The 23,636-nt window shown below is 40.6% G+C and overlaps 1 protein-coding gene across 5 annotated transcripts in view; it reads left to right on the top strand.

Moving 5' to 3' along the window:
* The first annotated feature begins 721 nt into the window (after nt 1-721).
* foxo (forkhead box, sub-group O) overlaps nt 722-23,636 on the top strand; it is a 37,968-nt gene continuing 15,053 nt past the window's right edge. For 3 of the 5 annotated variants that reach the window (XR_004469369.1, XR_004469366.1, XM_033380491.1), the window contains exons 1-4: nt 723-830; nt 1,645-1,988; nt 10,727-11,086; nt 11,155-11,369. Coding sequence is in view for 1 of the 5 variants with exons in the window: in XM_033380491.1 (XP_033236382.1) it covers nt 10,852-11,086; nt 11,155-11,369 (450 nt within the window). In the remaining 4 variants the exon portion in view is untranslated. Of the gene's footprint in view, nt 1,039-1,644; nt 1,989-10,726; nt 11,087-11,154; nt 11,370-23,636 lie in introns of all 5 variants that reach the window. The other 2 variants (XR_004469368.1, XR_004469367.1) reach the window with 2 other exon arrangements.

Genomic DNA, 23,636 nt, shown 5'->3' with positions numbered 1-23,636 from the left:
ATTTCGGGAAATTTTCCATCACGAGACAATCGACGGCATAAAGTGAGTGGAAGAGAGAGGCCCACAGTGAGAGGAAGAGAGGGATTCTAAGAGAACACTAGAGATAGAGAACTCGAGAGAGAAGAGTAATTTCTGAGATAACAGCTGCGCTGCCTACGTTTTCTTATCAGCAATGCCAAACGCGAAACCACCCAACGAACCAACCCACCCAATCACTGACCCATCCACAATCCACACACACACACACCCCACAGCACCACAGCACCACAGCCCCACCTCACCGCCTCTATCAAATACCCCCCTGCGCCCCTGACAGACCGCTCTCTGAACAGCTTTCGTCGAAGAATGTACAAAAGGCATCAAATTTAAATTCCAAATGTATAAAATAGGTAAACTATGGCTTTTATTTCTTGATATCTACTGTATATACACATATACATTAGTGTGTGTGTGTGTTTGTACAAAAAACGTGAAGAGTGAGCGGCAAAAAAAATAAAATAAAATAAAAGGCGGTTGGGTTGTTTTGTGTTGTGTGCGAGTGGAACGTAAGTGGGAGCACCGTGTGGAACTTGAATGGCCAGCAACGGAGAGCAAAGCTTGTTCTCTCTCGCTCTCTCTCTTTTCCGATTGTTGCTTTGCTTCGTTTCCTATACGAACGACGTAATACAAGCACATACACACGCACACCAGAATGACCGCCTTTTTGCGCCACGAAACGAATGAACGATTGAACGACTGAAACGACGAATCAGTGTTCACAGTCGGCATCCAACTTTCCAACTAGAAGCAGCAGCGTTAACGATAGTCTTTGCGCGGTTAAAAGCCACGAGGTCGTTCATTTAAAAACTACCTAACCAAAACTTACCCCACTGCCCTCCCACAAAAGCCACGACCGATCATGCGTTTGGCAAAAAAGAAAATAGAAAAAAAGTGAAAGAATTGTGCGCCATCAGAAACATGTGAAAAAAGTGTCCCCACCAAAAAAACAAAATTCGAATAAACTAAAGCGTAAAAAGAACGCGTTCCGTAAAGCGTAGCGTAAAGCGAAATAAACGCAAAAAGAGAAAAGAGAGAGAGAGAGAGAGGGAAACAGCGTATATACGTAGCACGATGCTTGGATGATCTTCGTCTCGAAGAAGTCACGTTGTTGTATTTTTCTATATAAAACGTATGGCGGGTATATGCGATTTTTTATTTTTTTGGCTTTGGGGGGAACAAATTTCAAATTTCAACACGCACACCATTTCGGCGGTGGTGGGGCTGTGTGTGTGTGTGCGCAAATTGGAGTAAACCTGAAACGTGTTTATATTAAAAATTTGTTTTATTCCCCTCCCATTTGAACTTTAAACAACATTTTCGGTTTTCATTGAATTCTCATACGAATTCCAATTAAACGGTTGTATGTGTGCGTGTGTGTGTGTGTGTGTGCGTCCAATTGGCATGAATTGATGACGTGACGCGATCATGATCCAAACACACTCTCTTTGAGTGCTTCTCTTTCAGCCTCTCTCTCTTATCGTTTCGCGTGTGTGTGCCTTTGTGTGTGCTTTTCTCTTCTTTGTTGTGCTTTGCTGCTCTCTAGTATTGTTTTTATTTATTTCTCTTGAATTTGATTATAATTTTCAAATATTTTTGTAAATACAGCTTAAGCAAAACCGCCGCCCAACAAAATACCCAAAACTGAGCAAAAAGTTATGCCTATTCAAAACCTGTAGGGATCTGATAATAATCCATATAAAACGTCAAGAAAGCACAAGTTTTGCTCAAAACAACAACCTCATCAACTATAACCAGAAATACCCCATAAAAAACCCCATTAAAAGTGCAAAAATACAAAGTAAAACAGTGCCAATTAACAGCAACTAAAAAACATAAATAAATCGTCATCGGCAGCAGACATAATAACTATTATCTACAAAATATCACAGTCAACAAGGAGCAACAGTTTGCTGAATAATTTCCACAACCATTTGGCACTTTTTTGGCGGGTAAATAACTAAAACTATAACTAGAACTAGAACTACACAAATTTACATAATTCCGAGAAGAAAAATATATTTTGTATCAATAATATTTATTCTATACATGGAGCAGAGCTTTGGAACTGCTGTAGATCTGTAGTTTCTAAGAGAGGGGTCTACAATTCAAGAACTTCTTTTAAAATGTAGAACCTAGAGACTATAGAGGTTTTAAAGTAAATTTCCTTCAAGGATTGAGTTTTTCCTAGAATTGGTTGCCAAATATATTGCATTGTCTTTGATAAATGGTACTAGTGGATAGATGTTCTATGAATTCTTTTGGTTGGGTTGGGTTCTACTTTGGGAATTTTTCCGCTCTTACCAGTAATACCAGGAACAATAATTTTTCATTTCTAAAATTCCTACAAAATTGTTGAAGCAAAACCTTTTGCTTTTTCAAGATCAATAAGAAAAGTGAGTTTCATTCAAATGATGAAAAGCAAAGTCACGTTCGATTGGCATTCTATGGCACTCGTGCGGGGTTTTATTAGTTTGGTTTTTGTGTTCATTTTATTCGACTGTTGAGAGTGTTGAGAGAAGGGAACCTGGGCGGATCGGTGGGGAGATCTTAATTAGAGCACTGCTGATAATGGCTCTAAAAATAGAAACTTCAGCGCCACACACCATCCACTGATAGCGCACTGGAGCCCCCGATCCCCAAACCCCGAGCCACGAGCCCCGCGCCCTGAACCCCGAGCCCCGAGCCCCGAGTGTCGTGTGTCACGCATGTACATACATACTCGTAGTTTACTTTTGCTGTTTATGTTTCCCCGATTTTCGATTCTATTCGATTCGCTTGCAACGAGTACAACTAAAGTACTAGCATGTTTCCGTATTTTTAAACCACATTTTGGGCACATTATTGACATTGAAATGCGATTAGGTTTCATTTTAATAAATGGGTTGAATACGCCACTCGGTTTGCCTGTCAAAAAGAGTTCTTTATGATAAGGGTTTCTTTTTTCGTGGTACGGCGGTACGGTGCCAAGGTACAGAAGCTGGTGGCCCACAGTGGGTCTGTGTGTGGCTGTTATCATATCTTGAGTGTTTGCTGGCCATAACGGTAGAACGTGCCGCACTGATAAGGTTTGTGGAAAATGTGCTAAAGTTTGTTGAAAAATGTTGCAATTAGAAGATGGCAGAAACTAGGGAAGGGAAGAAGAAAGTAGTGAGAGGAAGGGGGAGGCATGAAAGATTACTCCTTTGCTGCACTTCCTTCGACGGAATGATGGAATATTTATCAATCAGAAATAAGTGATGGTTTAGTGTCAATTAACGTTGTCATGAAAATAAATACCAAATCAAACCAAATATCATTTTCATGTGGAACTAAAGATGCATGAAACAATCACCGATCCACATAACACACACACACTATCGAATCCGCATTCTGTTGCTACCTCAAGATCATCCCTCAATTGCGATGATTAACTGGAAAGAGGATGATCACATCACAAGTTTTCCATCCATCCATCAAACCGTCGATCGATCCACTGGCGCGCTTCGGAATCGTTTTGCTCTTTAATTATTTTAATGAATTCTACAAACATTGCACGCGCTCTTTTGCCTACTTCCTACATTTGCATTCGCCGCTGCTGCGCTGCTGCTGCTGCTGCTGCGCTGCCGCGGCATTCCTCCTTCGGTGACTGTGAACTATTGCACATTGCCTTTGTGCCGCCGCCGCCGCTCTTGGTTCTCCCTTGAACCGCTCTCTTTCCTAGCGCGTGTTTCTCTCCCAAGCCGCCACGTGTGTGTGTCAGGGGAGGGGAGGAGGGGGGAAGGAAGAGATAGAGAGCGGGATGGAAAGAAAGGGGCCAGAGGCTCTGGGCTGGGCTGTTAGCTAACTGCACTTTCAATAAGCTTTTATTTGAATAAGCTTCCGCGATAATTGACTTAATAAATTATTAAATATTAACAGCGTAGAAAAAACCAGAATGCAGTGGGAATGCAGGCACTTGTCGCTGGAGAGGCGAGTGCTCCCAGCTGCTGGAATGAAAAGTAATGAGAAAATTATGGAAAGCATTTTTCCCTCTTGCCCTTTTACACGTGTTGTCCTCCCCCCCCCCCCTCTATCTACTACGCAGAAAGAAATTGCAAAGAAAATTAGAAGTAAAGTGGAATGCAGATACAGATGGAAATTGTGGCATAAAAAGATTTTGTTGACCAAGGTTTAGGTTTTTGCCATTGTCAAGGGGTTAAAGCCGTATAGCTTGGGGCAGAGATAGGAGCAAACGATAGGAGAGAGAGAGAGCGAGAGATAAGCGCAAGCCACAAAGAGACACAGAGAGGGACAGCAGCATACCATAGCAACAGTTATAATATGCATAAAAATATGATGTGCATTTTGCTGTTGCTATTCCTCTTTATCTTTGCTTTTATCTGCCGCTCTCTCGTTGCTGTTTTTGATAAGAAACGCACAGAGAGAGAGAGAGATGAAGAGAGAGAGAGAGAGAGAGGTAAAACGGGAAGGAGTACAAAGTGAAGGATTACAGGAATATAATTCAAACGTTTCGAAACGCTGGAAGGTAAATCCATTGAAGAATCCGTGGAATTTGAAATCCATTTAGGATTCAGAACATGGAATTCATTGAAGAATCCAGTGGAATACGATCCTGTAAAAGTATAACCTAGTTTTGTATGTTATATTTTGAGGACTAAAAACATTTCGAATGGATTGTATTCCTTTAATTTCAGTCTTAACATGACCTCATTCTGAAACTTTAAAGATCATTCAAACAACTTTAAAGTTCTTAAACCCCGTCTTCCATATAATTTTCTCGAAAAGAGTGTAAGAATGCAATCCAATTTCAAGCTCTTTATCAGCAGGTTAGCTTTTGCTCGGAATATACTTAAAATACTTAAAAACCAAAGGTCGTTCCGGCGTTATGGAGGGTGACAAACCGCATACTGACACACACACACCCATACAGAGGCATGCAACACACATGCACAGACGAGTAGAGTATAGCGGACAAGTGACTTCGATGTGGCCTCGTCATCGACATCATCATTATTATCATCATCATTATGATCCCCCACATTGTAGGGTCGCGAGGTGCTTGGGTTTTGGGCTCTGGGCTCTGGGCTTGGGCTGGGGCTGGGGATTGATGTCGTCGTCGTCGGCTCATTAGGCAGAGGGCCGACCAGACCAGATCAGTGCAGACCATACCAGTTGTTGCTCTGTGTATTGTATCTTCGATGCCGCTGCTGTCCGATCGACCAGCTGTCAGTCTTGCCTTTTTTTTTCTCTCTGTTTTAGGTTTCTTTTTTTATGCTGGATTTTTTCTTTTTTTAGTTTTTGGCTGGGGAGAGACCTTCTCTCGAGAGTTGACTTACTTTGCTTTATAATCCTGTTTGACGGGTTACGGCTGCTGTGGCTGCTGCTGCTGCTGCTGGGGAGTAGATCTCTTTTACTTCCACATTGCTGAACCAGGTCTTATGTGAGAGGGGCAAGAGCCAGGCCAGGCCAGGCCTGGTCAGGGGACAGGCATAGTAGGCATACGAGTAAGAGTTTCCATGCTTACGAATATAATCACATGGTTTTGAGGGGCAGAGCCTCGCATCTGGCAGATAGTTTTGTGATCCCGGTTCGTGATCTTTCGGTGTCCCCTTAAAATGATAAGCAGAGTGACAGCAGCAGCAGTGGCGGAGCTGTCAAGGGAGGGTCAAGGAATGTCGCAGGGCCTGTCATTGTGGCGGGGTCACCATTGTGACCTTTCAGCTTTTAATCCTTCCTAACGTTATGCTGGGATCGCTTTATATTGAATGTAGAGAAAAGGATGAACGTCATAATTTTTCTGGATTAACCTCAAGCTCAGAATGAAGTTCTATCATTATCGGGGTCACCAAATTGAGGGTAACTTCATATTTTGTATTTCCTTTACTGTTTTCACGTTTCTAAGTAGACATTGAATGCATTTTTTTTTTGCATTTAAGAATCCTTTGACAAAAATACTATGGGTCACCTTTTTTTTGAAACCCTTTTCGGGGTCACCATTTGATATAGGCCATATATTCTCCGGACTTTCCGTTTACTTACCCAATACAAAATTTCCTATGTATTCTTTTGATGTTTAATTTTCTGGGTCATCGTTTTATAGACTCATCATTTTGGGTCACCATTTGGTTGTGGCCTTTAACTTTGCATTCTTTCTTTTAATGTTTAACCCGATAATCTGTGGATTAGCCTAGATTAGGGTTAATTTGTTTAATTTGCTTTCTATTTATAGCTAGAAAACTATGATTTGACCTACTTTTCATTGATTATGATTATAATGGCCTCCGCTCCAATCATCACTCCCTTAATGTGTTGCCTACGCCCCTGACTCCTACAACTTCGTGGCTTATCATTTGATCTCCACGGAGAGGGCAAGTTTCGTCTCGGGTCTTGGGAGCAGATGTTCTCAAAGTCAAGAGATTCTTTTTTGGTAGAGCTGTAGGCGCAGCGCTGATAGCGGAACCAATACATATAGAATATTATGTTGTGAGTATGTGGGATCAAACGGAACAAATGAGAAAAGCTTGTGCGGAAAGCAGAACAGAGGAGAGCCGAAAAGAGAGAACTATTAAAGGAATTACGTAACAAGTGTTCGGTTTATTTTTGTTTTGTTCTCGCTCTGTTGTTTTTCTTTTCTTTCGTTTCGTTTCGTTTTCTTTTCTTTCCTACTTTTTGTTCTTATTCTCATTCAGATTCTGTTTTTATTTTCATTATATCTTTTTTTTATTGCCATCTTTATTTAGTTTGCTTTTGGGTGCTTTTCTTTTTTTATTTTATTTTTATTATTATTTAAGATCTGTTTTTACCTTTCGTTGTCTGTTATGTCTATATATAAGATACGTAGTATATTGTTTGTATGTGTAGTGGTGGGTTGTAGAAATTTTCAACTTGTTGCGTGCCCCATTTACCATAACAATTGCCACACCTCCTTAGAAATTTGAAAACCAAAAGAGACAGCCCGAGTCATTTCCCTAATGAGGCGCTTGTCAAATGAAATTTTCGTACGTTTCGTGCTGTCCGTGACATTGAAATACTTTGCCCCTCTCCCGCCACAACTGTTCTCTGCAAATTCCCCCATACAAATATTTTGTAATATACGAGAAGGAATAGATCTCGTACAAGACTATTTTCAAGGCTAATTTTTCCAACCGACACACCCACGCCGAGGGGAATGAATAATTTGATTTGTGAATTTCTTTTAAAGATTACATATGGTTTATAGTTTGGTTTCTATATCGTGGGTTATGTCTGTCTGCCCAGCGGTTGTTTAGAAGTTTATGTACTTACCATATACTCGTATTTGCGATCATTAACATAATCTCTCACATGTTTATTCGAGAGCTGTTTTCCATTGATCTTCTAATTATCGGATCGGGGAAAAACACCTACGCAAATATGCGTCAGTCGAATGTTTTGCCTCTAATCTGATGTAATAAATGATATATGGAATACCACATCTCTTAATCTTAATCTAAATCTCTCTCTTAAGTGGCTTCTCTTTTCATATCAAACGATAGGGCAAAAAACAAGAATCCACTTCCCAATCCACTATTTTCCCATCGATACGACGAATGAAGCTTTGTTTTTGCTTACATTTTGTTTTGATGTTATTGTTATTCTGTTCTGTTTTGTTTTGTTTTGTTTTCTATAATATTATCAACTTCTATTGCATAGTATTCAATATATTCGCATTCGCAGTCGCATTTGGGGGACGTCTGTGCGACGCAATTTGCGCTTGGCCGAAAATACAATTCAGTCGAAGATTATATTTAACAGCCAAATATGCAAATAGCAGCAAATGCTCATCTTAATTTACTTGAATTAGTTGGCAGCAATTAGAATTTTACACTCCCCCGAAATGGTTTATTTTTAGGCGGGATAAACGCACTCTACGTCGCATTTGATACCCAGTAAAAGTGGTTTGTTGTTGTTCGGGAATTATATGTGATCTGAAAGATGATCTGTATCTAGGCTTCAATTCTGGGAGGGTTTAAGAGAGATTTTGCAACATACGATAAAGGTGCTGCACAATAGAAACGAATGCTGTGATAAAGAAAGATATGATAATAAATGGTATGATGTAAAAAGGCATGACAAGAAGTGGGAATCCCTGAATATAAGGAAGTATACAGAAAGGTATGGAGAAATCAGAGTAAGTCTTCTAATGAAGGGAGTAGAAGCGATTTTGTTTTTTAGCAGTCATAAGAGAATCCATATAGCCAAGATCATGATAGAACTATGGAAGGTATGACATAAATAAAATATTCATAAATAAGGCTATAATATATGTGGGATGTATTTACATATTTGGTTTAATCGGGGAGCGCTAAGAATTGCGTAACCTTTATACTTAGGTCCCTTGCAGAGCATTATACCACGAATTAACCCTAACAGCAGGCGAGAAGGTGAGAAGTAGGTAGTCGAAGATCAAGAGAGCAAAGAGAAAGCAAACCAAAGACACGACCCTCCGAAGGTAGACGAAGGTGTCTGTGAACCGAAATCATTAACCGAATCGTTGCTCGAAAAGGTGCTTCGTTTCCTCTCTCTCTCTGTGGTAGAGAGTATATGCCATTCGATCATAGCTTCTGCTGTACTTTGATGTGTGTTTTGTGCTTTCTGTGTTCCCCCTCTCTCCCGCTCTTTCTCTTTCTTTCTTTTTTTGACAGCCTCTCAAAGTATTTCTGCTTTGATTTTTGTTTCTGTTACTCGCGCGGTGTTTTGCAGTTGTAGTTTTGTAGTAGTGGCTTAGGTCAGGTTGTTGGAATGTTTCTCTACCTTTTTCTGTTTCCAATTCGTTTTTTTTTTTGCTTTTGCTTTGGGTTGGGGTTGGGGTGGGGGCACCATTATTTGCGGCCATAAACCTTTCGCTGGAAAGATATTATATAATGACAAAAACAACGACGACGGCGCGCGACCTTATCTAAATAATTACGTTATTTAAATACGCACACAACCCCATGCATATATGTAGATAGTACATAATTCGGAGTGTTTTACGGGTTTTTGGCAAAGTCTAAAGTTTGAGACAGCAGGCAGCAGCCCAGAGATGATTTCCTAGAACAAAAATCGTTCGTTGTTCAGGTAGGCCGACCGCCACGAATGATTTTTAGGTACAACGAAAGAAAAAAAAAGATCCCGAATGAATGAACTTCCGTGTTCTCAAGGCAAACGCTTTGGCCCCCGCCCGCCCCGCCCCCTCTCTTTCGCACACTCTCTGCTCGTATCTACCTCTCTTCCTCTCTATTTATGTGTGTCGTTCAATGAACAAAAATATATGCGAATCTACGCACACGCAGATATGATTGAGTGCCGTGTGTGCGTGTGTTTAATTGAGTTACGCGCCTTTACACACACACACACACACACAATTTTCAATTTGTTTACAATATCACAATGAAGAGAGGGAGAGAGGAGTGACGAGCAGTGCGTGCGTGTGTGTGCTCTTTACTTCCATTGAGCTTTTCGGCTCTCTTAGGCTAGAAGAGCGACTAGCGGGTTAAGCTTTAAAAGGTTTGACGTGAGCATTCAAAGGGAATAATGCTACTATTTTCTTCTATAAGAGAAAAGCTTGAACTCAAGTTTGATCGTTTTATGATCTCTCTTTTAAATAGCAGCTCTTGTGCAGTTGTTGGGTAATGCAAAAGTCGGATTTTTCAAGTGTATTACTTTCTTTTGGTTAAAATTGCAACAGACAGAGTCCCCATTCCCTATCAAGGTTCCCGTCCGATGATCGTCAGGCTTCAATAACTTATCAGCAGTAGTCTCCCGGTCTGTCCGCCCATTCCAGACAGTGTCAATAGACCTTTTACGAGAGTATATACACAAACAGATTGTCTCTTCAGATCACACAAATATACAGTACTATATAGAGAGAAAGATAGAGAGGGAGAGCGACATGTTTGGACTTTTATTTTGATTACCCACCAAAATATATACTATCAACAATTATACGGTCTCGGACATTGATAACTGTCGGTGGTCGCGTCGCCAGACTTTGAGACTAATTGAAATCGTTTCTATTCTCCGTTCTCATTCGTTCTGGTCAGTTCTGTGTGCTAAATTTAGTCATTCAAAGCATTCATAGATTTTATTAAAATTAATTGATTTCCATTCCACATTTCAAGCAGCCCCTCAAACAACGCGTACGTGTGTACGGAATAATATTGAAATTCATAGAAAATATTTGTGGCATTTTGAGAACAAGATCATAACCTACATTATCATCGCATCGTATCGCTCATTGCCGTTCGCTTGCTGTTTCTTCTCTCTCTCTCCCTCTCTCTTCATTGCCTTGGTGGCTGATAAGACTCTCTCTTAATTCCTTACTCTCTCTCTTTAACTAGTGTTCTCTCTTTATTTCTTTGTTGTTGTATTCTATGGATTATTATTTACGATTATCTCACCCAAAAATATCTGTTGAGTCGAGTAATTCGTCTGTTTTTAGCGTTAGATTGGAATATCCCACAATAATCTTAAAAGATCTTCTATTTTTAGTCAAAAGCTTAGAGAAAACCCTAAACGTCAATTGCCTTTGCGATTTGGAAGCACTCAAGATCATTCTGTAATCGTTTTTCGCACGGAAACAATCAGAATATAATTTCCCAATGAAATGATAAAACGATCACAGAATGATGTTGCACAAAGATACGTGTATTACAATGACTAGACACGAATTCAAGGTTGAATCTTCTCCTTCTTCTCTTCTTTCCAGTGACCAAAAGCACATCTTGAAGCGAAGGCTTTGCGTGTGTGTGTGCGAGTTTTTTTTCGGGCTGGCGAGGAGTGCTTGAAAAATCTGCAAAGCTGCAACTCCACAACGAACAGTGGTACCACCCAATGATGGACGGCTTCGCGCAGGACTGGCCAACGCTGACCCACACAGACAATGGCCTGGCCATGGACCAGCTGAGCGGGGTGGTGGGTGGCGGCGACCTGCCCGGCGACGTGGGCTTCGAGCCACAGACACGTGCCAGATCCAACACATGGCCCTGTCCACGGCCCGAGAACTTTGTGGAGCCGGCCGACGAATTGGACAGTACAAAGGCCAGCAATCAGCAATTGGCAGCAGGAGGTAGGCATTTGTATCTTCTGTGTCCGTATCTGTGTAACTAACGCATTTGTATCCTTCTATCCACAAAGACTCACAGCAGGCTATACAGAATGCGAATGCAGCCAAAAAGAATTCATCGCGTCGCAATGCATGGGGAAACCTATCCTATGCGGATCTCATCACGCATGCCATTGGCTCCGCCACCGATAAGCGTTTGACCCTCAGTCAGATCTACGAGTGGATGGTCCAGAATGTGCCATACTTTAAGGATAAAGGCGATTCGAATAGCAGTGCCGGATGGAAGGTAAGGATTGTCAAAAACCCTTTAAAGAATTTTATCTGCAATATTCTATGCTGTTTTGGGGAATAACATTTCTAAGTGGACATTATTTGTCATCTGCAATGGTTACAGCTTCCTTTTTAAACATATAGGGGTGAAAATCCTATCCCTACCCCTTTCTGCAATCTTCTGAAACCATCTTGATAGGTTCAGACTCACTGGGAGAGAGAAGGAAGCATCGATTGCTACTGAGAATTTGTTTTCTAATAAAACGAACCTTTTAATTGAACTTTTTGAAGATATTACGAGTTTCTTCCACCTGACTAATGTCATTGAGAGATTAATTATGGAAATGGAATTATATTATCAGAAATTCTCAGAATAAAATTGTCATCTATTATATTTGATAAGTGTTACCACATAAATCCCTTTCTTCTGGCCTTCTGTCCTTCGCTGATTTACATTCGGAGGAGGTGCTCTAAAAGTTTCGTTTCCACTTTCTCTGGACACTTTATTACAAAATTTACTCCACTTAAGCGGTCTACCAGGTCTTCAGCTTCATCTGTTACTTCCACTTCCAGTTTTCTTTTTCGTTTTTTCTCTTTTTTTTTTTGGGAGCTTTCTGCTCCGTACTATTGTATTTTGCTCTGTGTCATAATGGCGTGCTCTTTTGGCTTTCAAATAACAATTTCATTCGCATTTCGAGCAACAAACACGGGGCGTAAAACGGTCAAGTTCATGGCCAAAGTCTATAAAATGGTGAGGAGAGAGAAGGAGAAAGGGAACAGAGGGAGAAAGTGAGATGAAGTGAAGTCTTTGTTTGGCTTATATATTTTTTTTGTAGCTTTGTTTTCTTCCACATTTTGTATGCATTTTTTGTTGTATCCAAAAATTATTTCATATTTCTTTTTGTCGCTGTCCACTTTCCCTCTCCTTTTCGCAAAACTTGTACTCCTTTCTCTCCTCGGTCTTCAGTTTGGATTTCTGATGTTGGTGGAACTCTGTCTTTTCTTTGATTTCTTGTATCTTTTATTTACATTTTGTTTGCACTCAATCACAAGTAAATAAATAGTAGAGTGTACACTCGTTTATGCATTCAAAACATTACACACACACTCACTCGAAACACTCATCCATAAACATGGATAAATGCGTACTACCTCACGCTTCATTTTCATTCATACTCAGAGACCGGTCCGCCGGGCCAGTGCCCCTCCAAAGACAATCCGAGACAGAGTGTCCGATCCACTCAACTCTGACCCCTAGCCTCTTGTGGCTCATGTCTCAACAGTTGCGTTTTCATTTGCTTAGGAATAATAGAACTTTGCGTTCAATTGGGATCAGGGTTGAAATTGTCGGTTGGACGTCTGTTATCGGTTAATCGTTTGTTAATTAATGTCATCGGTATGCGGGATAAGAGCTTTATGATTGTTATTCGTCGCTGTAATCAGTCTATAGATAATCGTTGATAAAAACTCTATAGATTGCTTTTCCAAACCACTTCCAGTCCATGGATCTCAACTATTTTGATATTATTTGTTTGAGAAGAATTAGAATAACAGAAGAGTAGCAATGAATGGTAGAAATTGAGTAAATATCGAAAGCTGATAATCACTGATGATAAAAAATTTCTAGAAGTAAGGTTTCAAAACCGAATCATCATCATTTTGGAATCTGTAGTTTTAATTAGGGCGCATCCCATCACATGATTACTATCTTATCCAAAAACCTCCCCCTAATATTAATATTTGTTTCCATTTTGAAATTATACCAAAAATCTATACAAAATGTATTTGATTTCTGTTTAGTATTTCGTGGTAAATCTTTTCGTTTTCATGGCATGGTTTTTTTGTGTTGTTGTTGGTGTATTTCCCACTGATAACATGCGCTTACATAGCCAAAAGTATCTGTTTGTATGTGTTAATACTGTAGATTTTTTGCAATGTTATCAATAATTGCCACAAGTTCATTGACATCCTGCACAGTCTGCCATCTTTTCGTATATTTTGTTTGTGGACTTAAGAATTAGAGGATGTCCATCACGTAAATCTCTACTGATAGATAATTTTATGGAGGGGATTTTTGTTTGCTTGGGCTTTTTAGAGCTTCGATTTGAGTGATGACTGAAACGCACTCGTTCCTGCAGGTCATGCAGCAGCGCCCCTCGGTCAATGCTTCAGTCTTTCGATGGACGAAGCAGTCCGTACTCCCCATTGATCACGTGTTACTCATTTTGTCCATGGTGCTATTCAACTCTGATTCCCCCGAACCCATTCCCCTTTCGATGGGTTCCTTCCGTTCATAAAAATCATTCGATCTACTCATATTTCTTCGTTGACTGCAGTGCGTCATTCACGTGATTATTTTCTTTACCATTCATTTTTGCTGATATTTCATAACCCGCCACTAACCGAACCCCTCACCGAACCGCTCGCTGGCTTTTGGCACCTCGCGAGTGATAAAAAAAAAAAAAAAACAATTGAAGAATGCGCTGAAAATACGAAATCGAAGACGTAGTCCCTCCGAAAGCCCGATACCCGAACCTCCCAGACTGCGCGCTTCCAGAGAATTGTTTTTGACTTCTTTCTTTTCGTTCTGTATTTTGTATTTTTTGTTTTGTTTTTTTCGTGGATTTCGTGGACTAATATTTTCATTATTTATATTAAAGTGCGATGATGATTGTTTATAATTGTTTCGGTTGTTTGTCTTCGAGGGTTTCACGGAAGTAGTCGCTCGCATGGGCCCCCAGACCCCAGACGTACCCCTGACCAGTACTCGACGAGGTCCCCTCCATTTTGGGTACTGTTCAGTTTTTGATTACGAGTTTATGGGTTCCGTTGCGGGAAATAACAATCGAAAACGTTGATAACGAATTTCGTACTAATATTAGGCGTATTTACGCGTCGTAGAAATCCGCTTCGGTAGAATGGGGGAGACAGTTTCTGGGAAAAGAAAACTGCAATCGTTGCAGAGTTCTTTTTGGCGGAACTCCTCAAAGAATGCGAATACTCGTACATTCAAGCACTTCCAAAGAACTAAACACACACACAAATTCCCCTACAGACACATCCTCGAGTCTCTATTTATAGACAGTGTTCTTTGGATATTGAAAGGAAGAGTTTTAGAGGCAAGTCTCCCTTTTTGCGCATTCCTTTAAGAAATGTTTTGTGGACCTCTGCGGCTAATTTATGCAACACGTTGCCTGTTCTACCTGACACTTGCTTCCTCTGCATTTCGAAGCGAAAGGAGCTTCCTCTTCGAACACTCGTCGTAATAATAAAGAACGAAACGAGCGAAACACTCAAATGACATTTGTGGAATTTTAAATTCTTTTTTTTTCTTGCCACTGCATTTCGAAGGCTTCTTCGGGATGGTGGACTGACTGACTGGTGGCTCGTGGCCACCACGTTTTGGCCTGTCTGCATCATCCACCCAGCCACCACCACCTCCTCCTCCTCCTCCCTCTCCTGCTCATCCTCTGTAGTTTTGGCCATTGAACCGGTGCCAAGTATTTCCCTCCTTCCTCCTTCCTTGCCTCTGCTGCTCCTTTTATCAATTTATTTTTGTGTTTCTTTTTTGTGGTTTTCTTTTTTTGAATCTTTTAATTGGCAGCGACCCGCAACGTGTTATAAATATTCTTCTTGGAGGCCCCGCAACATTTTCATGGTTTTTATTCCGTCATTTTTTTTCCTCTTTTTTTCGTAATTATGTTTGGAAATTTCGTGTAATTTATGGATGCCTTCTTAGGTGGCATCACAGATATAGGAATTTATTTCCTGATTTTAGTGGCAAGGTGCGGGAAAGGGGAGGAATGTGGAGGAGGGTGGGGGTGTTGCCAGTGTGGGATGGGTTGGGTTGGGGGCTAAAAGATCAGATGGTGTTGAAGGATGTTTGAAAGATTTATATGCTCTTCTACGAAGGGGAAAAGAAAAGATGGAAGACTGAATGGAATACTAAGAAGAATTAGCAATGCCAATGATTAAGACAAAACTGAAGAATCGGTGGAGGAAAACGCAAGTAAGATGTGGAAAAAGAATGAAAAAGATTGTAGGGAATGCTATAGAAGTGAGGAAGTTAGAGCCAGAGAGAGAGAGAGATGGAGAGATAATAATTTTTGGTAAAGATCTAAGGATTAAGAAGTACTTTTGGAGGATATTGGTTTTTAATGAAAATAATAAAAAAATAGTCAGAAGAAGTTTGTTGCACGAAAACAATTTTAGTAGATATATGCAGAATATCTGCTGATAAAAAACAGGGTTCAACATTTGGGGAAAATTATCTATTAGGAGGAAAGTAATACAAAAAGCAGAAGGTTTTTAAATGTATTTATTTATTTCTTACTTATTTCATAAACAATTATCTGCTTATAATGAAACTTAGATACAAAAGAAGGAAAGAAGAGAAATTGAAAGTTTGTTAAGTTTAGGTGATTGTAAATATTACATGCTTTTAGCTAGATAGTTCAGGGGATAGTTCAGGGGATGAGGTATAATAGAGGGAATTATAGTTGTGGCATATAACCCTAACTCTGACCTACATAGGGGTAAGCGGATTGGTCGAAAAGTAGTCTAGATGGAAGATACTGAAGATAAAGATACTGAGCATTCTTCTATTCCATTCCTAGAAGCTTCTCTTCTTGAAAGAATTGTAACATTCAAGAGGAAAGTGGTACAATTTGCAGTGAAAAATAATGAAGAACCTGACCTAAACACCCTGAAGAAGATACAGCAGAACGATAGGCATTCGTAGAAGAAATTGATACAATGTGCAGTGAAAGATAATGAAGGACCTAAAAACCGTGAAGAAGATACTGCAGAGCCATAGGCATTTTTAGAAGCTTCTGTTGGGAATGTTTTCTGCACCGTTTCCATTGATATTTGGGTGATGTTTTCTTTGAAAAGAATGAAGGAGAACCATCTTAGTGAAAAGAAAAAATAGAGCACAATCTAAGTAAAATCTAACACAAATGTAGAAGGTGCTGCATTCCAAGAGAATGTTGCAAAACAACTTCTTGAAAAGGGGTTTCCAATGAAAGTTTCTTCTGTGAAAAATTCCTTTGCCATTTCAAATGCCTTGTACTATCTTACAGATAGGACTTTTCCCACACTTTCCATGTAATACTTTGATGTTCTAGCAGCACTTGCATTGCCTTGGTTCTCATTTCGGTCCGTTATCAATTGCCTCCAGGTCGGACAGAAATGCACGTGTACGACGGCAGTATCTACGACTTAAAGTCGCCCCAGAATATTCCTGTTAAATGCGCATTAGTCAGCCTGTAGCCGGCCTGCCTGTCACTCACTTGACCAGTGCACAAATGCAGGGCAACAATTTGCAGGGGGTCGGTCGTAAGCTCTTCAAATACCAAGTGCATTGCATTGCACTGCTTGTATAAATAAGCAATAAAGAAAAAGACAGTAAACAATGGGCATTCATTAAGGGATAGGGCGAGCAATTTACGATAGAATTTACGATAGAAGCGTGTGTGCGTGGTGGGGGCGGGTGCCACACTCCATGTACCACTCTGCCACTGCACCTCCTTCTTTGGATAGATTTAAGCTTTTTTCGATTAGTGTTTTTCCCCTCATATTTTCACGCTCGTTAACCGACCATTAAGTATACGCCGTGTGAACGAGTATGTTGTTTTTTTGCGGCGCATTTCATTTGGCTTAAAGTGCATTTGAATGCAAAAACAATACACCGCAAGCGTAAACAATTGCTGTGCGCCATAAAACCGCAATAAAATCGAATACTTTTAACTGCTTTTCAGTGGATTTTTGGCCTGAAACGTGCAAATACTGGAAAGAAATCAAAATTCAACCAAAAACCAGAACAAGAACGAGATCATTAGAAGTCTAACATTCACGCATATTATTAATTTATAAATAAGCATTTACTTTGCGCCGAGCCCCCTTTCCCACAGCCCCCACTATGAGCATTCGTATGTATATTTGCACATTTTATTCGCCTGCAACCCCGCTCTCCACTGCGTAGTACTCGGATTCCCTCACTGCCTCGCTGCTGCTAAAGAACACGCCCCCTTTTCGGGTTACTCTGGCGACACGGAAGCAGTCGCGCCTTCGTTTGTTTTGTTTGGTTTTGGATTTGTTTTTGTTTTTGCTTACTGCATTAGTTGCACTGACTTGTTTTTTGTTTTGTTTTTAGAAAAATGTTAGTTTTTTTTATGACCGGCATGGGGTGATATGTCATCGCCGCCTGGCACTTGGCAACGATATTATGGCATTGGCATTTGTGGTGTAATCATTACCGAACATTCCAAGTATTTTCCTGAGAGAAAGAGATTAGGAAGATCCTCAGCTGTCACCGGTGTGGAAGTGGGTGTTACGCGGCCTTGAAATTGGTTGTGTACTATATTATTTTAGATGTAGGCCTTGAAGGCTCTAGCCTGGGATACAAGTACTGCAAGAGGCTCTCCGCAGTAGCATTTATCTCTGGCACTTGAAAACGATCTTGTGGCATCTGTGCGGTAATAATTACTTGACTTTTAAAGTGCTTCGGATAGTGCTTAGAAAAATATTGAATTATCAGCACGTGTAAGAGAGCGTTGTCACTACATAGCCTTGAAATTGGTTTTGTAACAGAAGTAGCACAGTCTAAAACAGATATATCTCGGTTCTAACTACGAAATAGATCCTATAGATCCTGAGATATCGATGCCCTTTTAGAGCCCTGCCTAAACGGGCAATCGAATCGATTCGCTGTGATTCGGTATTCGCTTCGTTCGGTCCGTTCGATTCAGCGATTCAGCTCTTTCATAACTCCGAATCGCCCGCCCACAACGAATCGAACGATCTCTCACTCGTCATTTGATTCTCTGGTAGAGAGAACAAAAAAGCAACACGCAAATTTGCTAGTTTTTGTATGCGTGTGTGTGTGTGTACGTTTTCTTGCTTTACACTGAAGAAAAAAAATGAATCGCGGATATAGCAGGAGAATAAAAGAAACAAATTCGTTCATCCAAAAGCCGAATCCGCATAGCCGAAGGCACACGAACTCCGTATAATGTTTTTGAGCCATTTGAGAGACCCTGCTGATATTGACCGCAGTGCTCGCACTCGCTTTGTAGTAGTTCGGGGTGATTCGAATCTGATTAAATAGACGATTCGTAATTATCGAGTTTAGCTGTGATATTGGGAATACTGTGGATTCATGCAGGGCTCTATTATACATACATATATCTTGCATTAATTCATGAATGGTTTAGTTTAGTACTAAATACATACATTGAATGATATTTATTTCAGTAATACGTTGTACATATGTTACATAGATCTTGATTTATAGGCTTGGAACTCATAAAATGCTATACAAATATTTCATCACTCAGCTAATCTCATGATGCATTCTTTATCGACGTATCTACAAGTAGATGAATACCAAATATTACTGAAATCGCTTCAAAAGATCCTGAGGTATAGATGGAAATATGCAATATATTTACATATATCATCGCTGCAACACATTCTTTAGAGTTGTATTTACATAAATACTAAATATTTCCAAAGTTGCTCTAAAAGATTCCGAGATATGATCGATTATAGTCTATCTATAGTCTATCTATAGTCGTATATGTAATAATAAATGCCTTTAAGCGTTTCCAATTATGTTCAAATGATCTTTAACCTAGTCATTTCATTTATAAGTACGTTCAACCGATCTCGAGTGGAATAGGTCCACCAAAACAGTTCTCCCATTTGTAAATACTCGCATTCTCGTGCTCCGAATATATCTTATTGCCACTGCATTCTTCAATGATTTATGTTCCGAAATGACTCGAAAATATTCCAAGATTTGGAGCTCCTAAAAACACGTTCTCGCCACTGCAATCCACAGTCGGCGACGGAACCCCACAGCATCGTTCATCCGGCCCTCCGTTTGGGGATCTTCTGTCTAGATCGTAACTGTGCGGCGGGGCTATTAATTATGCTGTACTTACTCGCATACCCGTACTCTTTGCACTCGGTTTTGCATTGTGTGAGGTTAGGGTTGTGTGCGTTTTTACAGCCTGCCCCACGACGGAATTTGTTGTACTAATTAACACCACCACCGCACTGCCACTTGCCCCTCTCCGGGCTGTAAATTTCGCGCACATGATGTATCTACGAGTATTGTAGAATTTATGTTCTGCTTAGAATTTTACGATTTATGCACGAAACACAGCGCGGAATGCAAGTGGCAGGAGGCAGGAGGCAGAAGGCAGGAGGGAGGCCTCCCTCTCGTCTCGCTGTCTGGCATTGCCGCCTAGTGTCTGGCCCTGAGACAACACGCTCCCGATCCCTGATCCCCAATCCCCAGTCACCAGTCCCCAGTCCGTTGGGCTATGAAAATGTTGCGCACTTTTCGGTTTTATGGTGGGACAGACGGGAACAAAAAGTAACACAATTTTGAGTGGCAGAATTTTACGAGTATGCCACACATTCTGGTTTCGACAAATGATGACTCTCGACACCCAGTATTTGAAGGAGTACAGGGGTATATTCGGTAGAAAGACCAGACATTTGAGCACTTTTAAAGCTATTAAAGAGGGCATACTCCTAGAAGATTACTGGGTATTAGAGAGTCCATTCCCAAGACTTGGACTGGTTTTTAAAAAATGTAAACAGTTATTTATAAGCCTTATTAATATGTATACGGAGCTGTTCGGTTGTTCTTCTTCGCAAATAAATATCAAAGTTTGTCCTCGTTTTTGTGCGCCTTCTATAGAGTCGTAATTGTGTGATATATAAATATATTAACTGCAATCAAGGCATCGCAAATTGAAACTGGTTTGGTTTTTTTTTGTTTGATAAAAAATTGCAAATTATTTATTGAGAAATTATCTCATGTGTTGCCCGGTGGGGGAGCGGGCTCGTCATCAGAGCCAGAAGCCAGAGGCCAGAACGTAGTCCAGTCCAGAGTCTGGTACGCAATAAATATGCAATAATCATAAGAAATAAGCCATAAAATCAACCAAACTTCAGGGGCTATCCGGCCTCCCGTGGAGAGGCTATAAAACTAAGACAAAAGTAGGGCCAAGAAAGTGGGGATTACTGAAATTTTGGAAACGATGGACCAAACGTTTTTGGATAACCTTTTTCTGGAGATAATAAAATTATAATTTCTCAAAAGTTTATGGCCAAAAGGCGTCTGCATGTAGTGGGGGGCGTGGCCTAGACAGACGATGACAACTCCAGTTCCCATTGATTGTCGCTCAAAGACCACTTGCTGGAAGTTCCACCCACATTTATCATTCGGAAAGTTGGCCAAAGGGGGCGGGGGGGAGCGTCCATTCAATGGATGTCCAGTTAATGGCCAAAACGGGGAGTGTGTGGCCGGAAGGAAGGAAGCAAACTAATGGGGCGGCCACACACACACACAAGCTCGTAAATAAAGTTTGAGTTCCGCCTTAAAGGAAAATGGCAATGGAAAAATGATTATTTAATTTTGTATCTCTCTCTTTAAGCCTCAAGCCTTAAGGCTGCCCCAAAATTCAGTCACATAATCAATCAGGGGACACTAAGTAACCCACCAGCCAAAGGAGAAAGGGATTTCCCCACTCTTATTTCGTACTTAATGAATGTCACACTGGGAACAGAGCAGACCAGAGCAAACCAGCTTCATAAACATTGCAAAGGAATGAATGGCCGGCATGGACAGCAGCAACAGACGACAAACACATTTATGAACTTGGCTTCAATTCGACGAGTATTACGATTGCTTACATTTTGGGGCAATGTCCTCGAACCGCCCACACACACGGACACACGTATAGACAGAAATTGCACATCATTTGGCCCGATTTCGCTGGCCAAAGTGCAATTGCAAAAGTTTTGCGTGGAGCTTCCAGTTATAGCTCGATTGCTTCTACTCGAGGATATTCCTGTGCCCGATTTATACACTAACCAAAGGAGTTTCTACTCAGTTCTGCAGGAGAGCTTTGATCGAAGATGTTAGACGAAGAAGTCCAATAGATTCCCTCAAGAACACTCTTTGTGTTCCCCCCCCAGGAAAGTGCATCGAAACGTCTACCAATTCCCCCTTGAATCTTTCTTTCAATTCATTCCTTTGGTGTCCTTTGTCGACGCCAACAAAATGCGACACTTATGGACTGCTTATAAAGTGCACTTGTACCGCAGACACATAATGACAGGCAGACAGACAGAAGGACAGCCAGACAGAAGGACAGCCAGACCGAAGGACAGCCAGGTCTTGCAGGACTCCCGCTGCTTAAAGGTTCTTTCGCCTTTCTTCAGGTGCTCCTTCGATTGACTTGCGGCTGGGAAACTATCATTTTTGTTTGTCATTTGATTTCCGTTTCCGTTTGGCACGCAGGCGCCGACGTGTCCTGCGATTAATCCTTGTTTGGCGCAGGCTTTGTCGCCCCAACGAAAAAAAAAAATGCATAAAAGTTTGCCAGAAGAAAAAAAGGGAAACCGAAACACACAGACAAAAGCAAAAGAAAAGTTTTGCAATTCCATATCATATCATCACATCATCATTGCCCCGATGATAATGCCACCGTCTGCCTGTTTTATGTTCCACATACTCGTACGCTCCGTATCTTTACAATATTTGGGGACCCCATGAGCAGGGGAGAGGCAGGGGGCTGGGGGGGCTGGCGATATCAAGGGATGGCTGGGTTATATCTAGTTGCTAGGGGGAACATTTTTCCGCACTATACTCGCATGCTCGCATGCTCGTGTGTCTATTGCTCTTTTATTTAGTTTGAATAGTTTGAAGTTCGTTTTTGTTTGCCGAATTGAATGGCTTTTTAATACAGAAATTGTTTAAATATTGATTTTAGAAGTGGAAGAAATGTTTACTTTAAAGTGCGAAATGTTTGAGGAGAGACTTTAAAGAGTTCTCTTTGGAAATCCCACAAGATCCGTGATAAACCCAGAAATGTCATTTAATTCAATATTTGATGGATGACAAAGGAATTGTTCTACTTTTCATATCTTTGAGGTATTCCTAGGGAAAGGCAACCCCCCCAGTGAATGTTCCCTTGTTGTAGGTCATTATCTGTGGGTCTCTGTCTGGGGGTCATTATCTAATCAATTACTTGAGCTGCTATCAAACACGCGCCATAAATTACATACTATAAGGAATCCAATCAAGCAGCGACTGTTTCGTGATAAGTTTCCAAATGGTTTTTCAAATTTCAAACTCATTTGCAATTTAATGGCCACTGTCAATGATCGCTCTTCGATCCGTTCGTTCTTTGGGTAAACAATTGTCGAGCCGAATCGAGTCGAATCGAATCGAATCGAATCTCATCTGTTGCCATCTTGACTGCAAACTTGAAATTGTTTAAACAATTAATTAGTCTCTCGGTAAACAGAGCTTGCAGCAGACACACCAGACAGACCAGAGCATACCAGAGGTCGAGGCCGAGGCACCACCATCGTCATAAGTTCTCATCGCATCGCAATCCTACGCTCCGATTTGTTTAGTCTTTGGGGGCACCGTAACCGTACCGTACCGTTCTGAAACAGAAACAGAAACTGTTTACAAAATGTTTTGCTCAAACAATTAAATTTTTTGACTTGAAAAAAATCGAATCTAAAACCAAACTTACGGCTCTGCCGCTGCTACCATTGAAATTGTGTTCGTTTTTATTCCCTTGCTCTTTAGCTAAGGAGTTCAAGGGTATATTGATGTTTTTGTTTGGTTAGTGGGACGATGAGGATCAACCTTAGGAGGGACAGAGGATGGACAGAGGATGAACAGAGGATGAACAGAGGATGAATAGAGGATGGACAGAGGATGAACAGAGTATGAACATAGGATAGACAGAGGGACCGATCTAGACATGTCGTTCTATGAGATATATCGTATGTACGCCTTAGAATATCCATAAAAGCTGTATGGTCTCCATCATATCAATAGTGTAGTCATTATATTTGCCAGATCTGTTCATTATCTAGCGATATCCAAAGTTTCATTAAGCTCCAAGAAGAATATCCAATCCTGTTTTATTTCTGAGGAATACATGTATGTTTTCCGACTCTGAATGGCTTTCGGAAACATACTCGTTACATTCATGACTCTGTCTAGGGAAAATTCCATAAAGATTGTAAAGCTATTTGTGCTTATAGTCTGCGTTCTATCTATCTGCAAAATTTTCTAAGAATTGCATATGAGTTGTAGTCTGATTCATTAAGAATTATCTACCAAAGAATTATATATACTTGTGCATCAGTAGAGTTTAATTAAAGTGAGACTATTATTTTATGGGTTTTTAATAAACTTAATAACTTTTGAGCCTTCCATTTCACACATCCTGTGAGGAGA

Source organism: Drosophila pseudoobscura, chromosome 2 (assembly GCF_009870125.1).
Source record: "Drosophila pseudoobscura strain MV-25-SWS-2005 chromosome 2, UCI_Dpse_MV25, whole genome shotgun sequence".
Classification (NCBI taxonomy): Eukaryota; Metazoa; Arthropoda; class Insecta; order Diptera; family Drosophilidae; genus Drosophila; species Drosophila pseudoobscura.
This window is presented reverse-complemented; position numbering and strand designations above follow the sequence as displayed.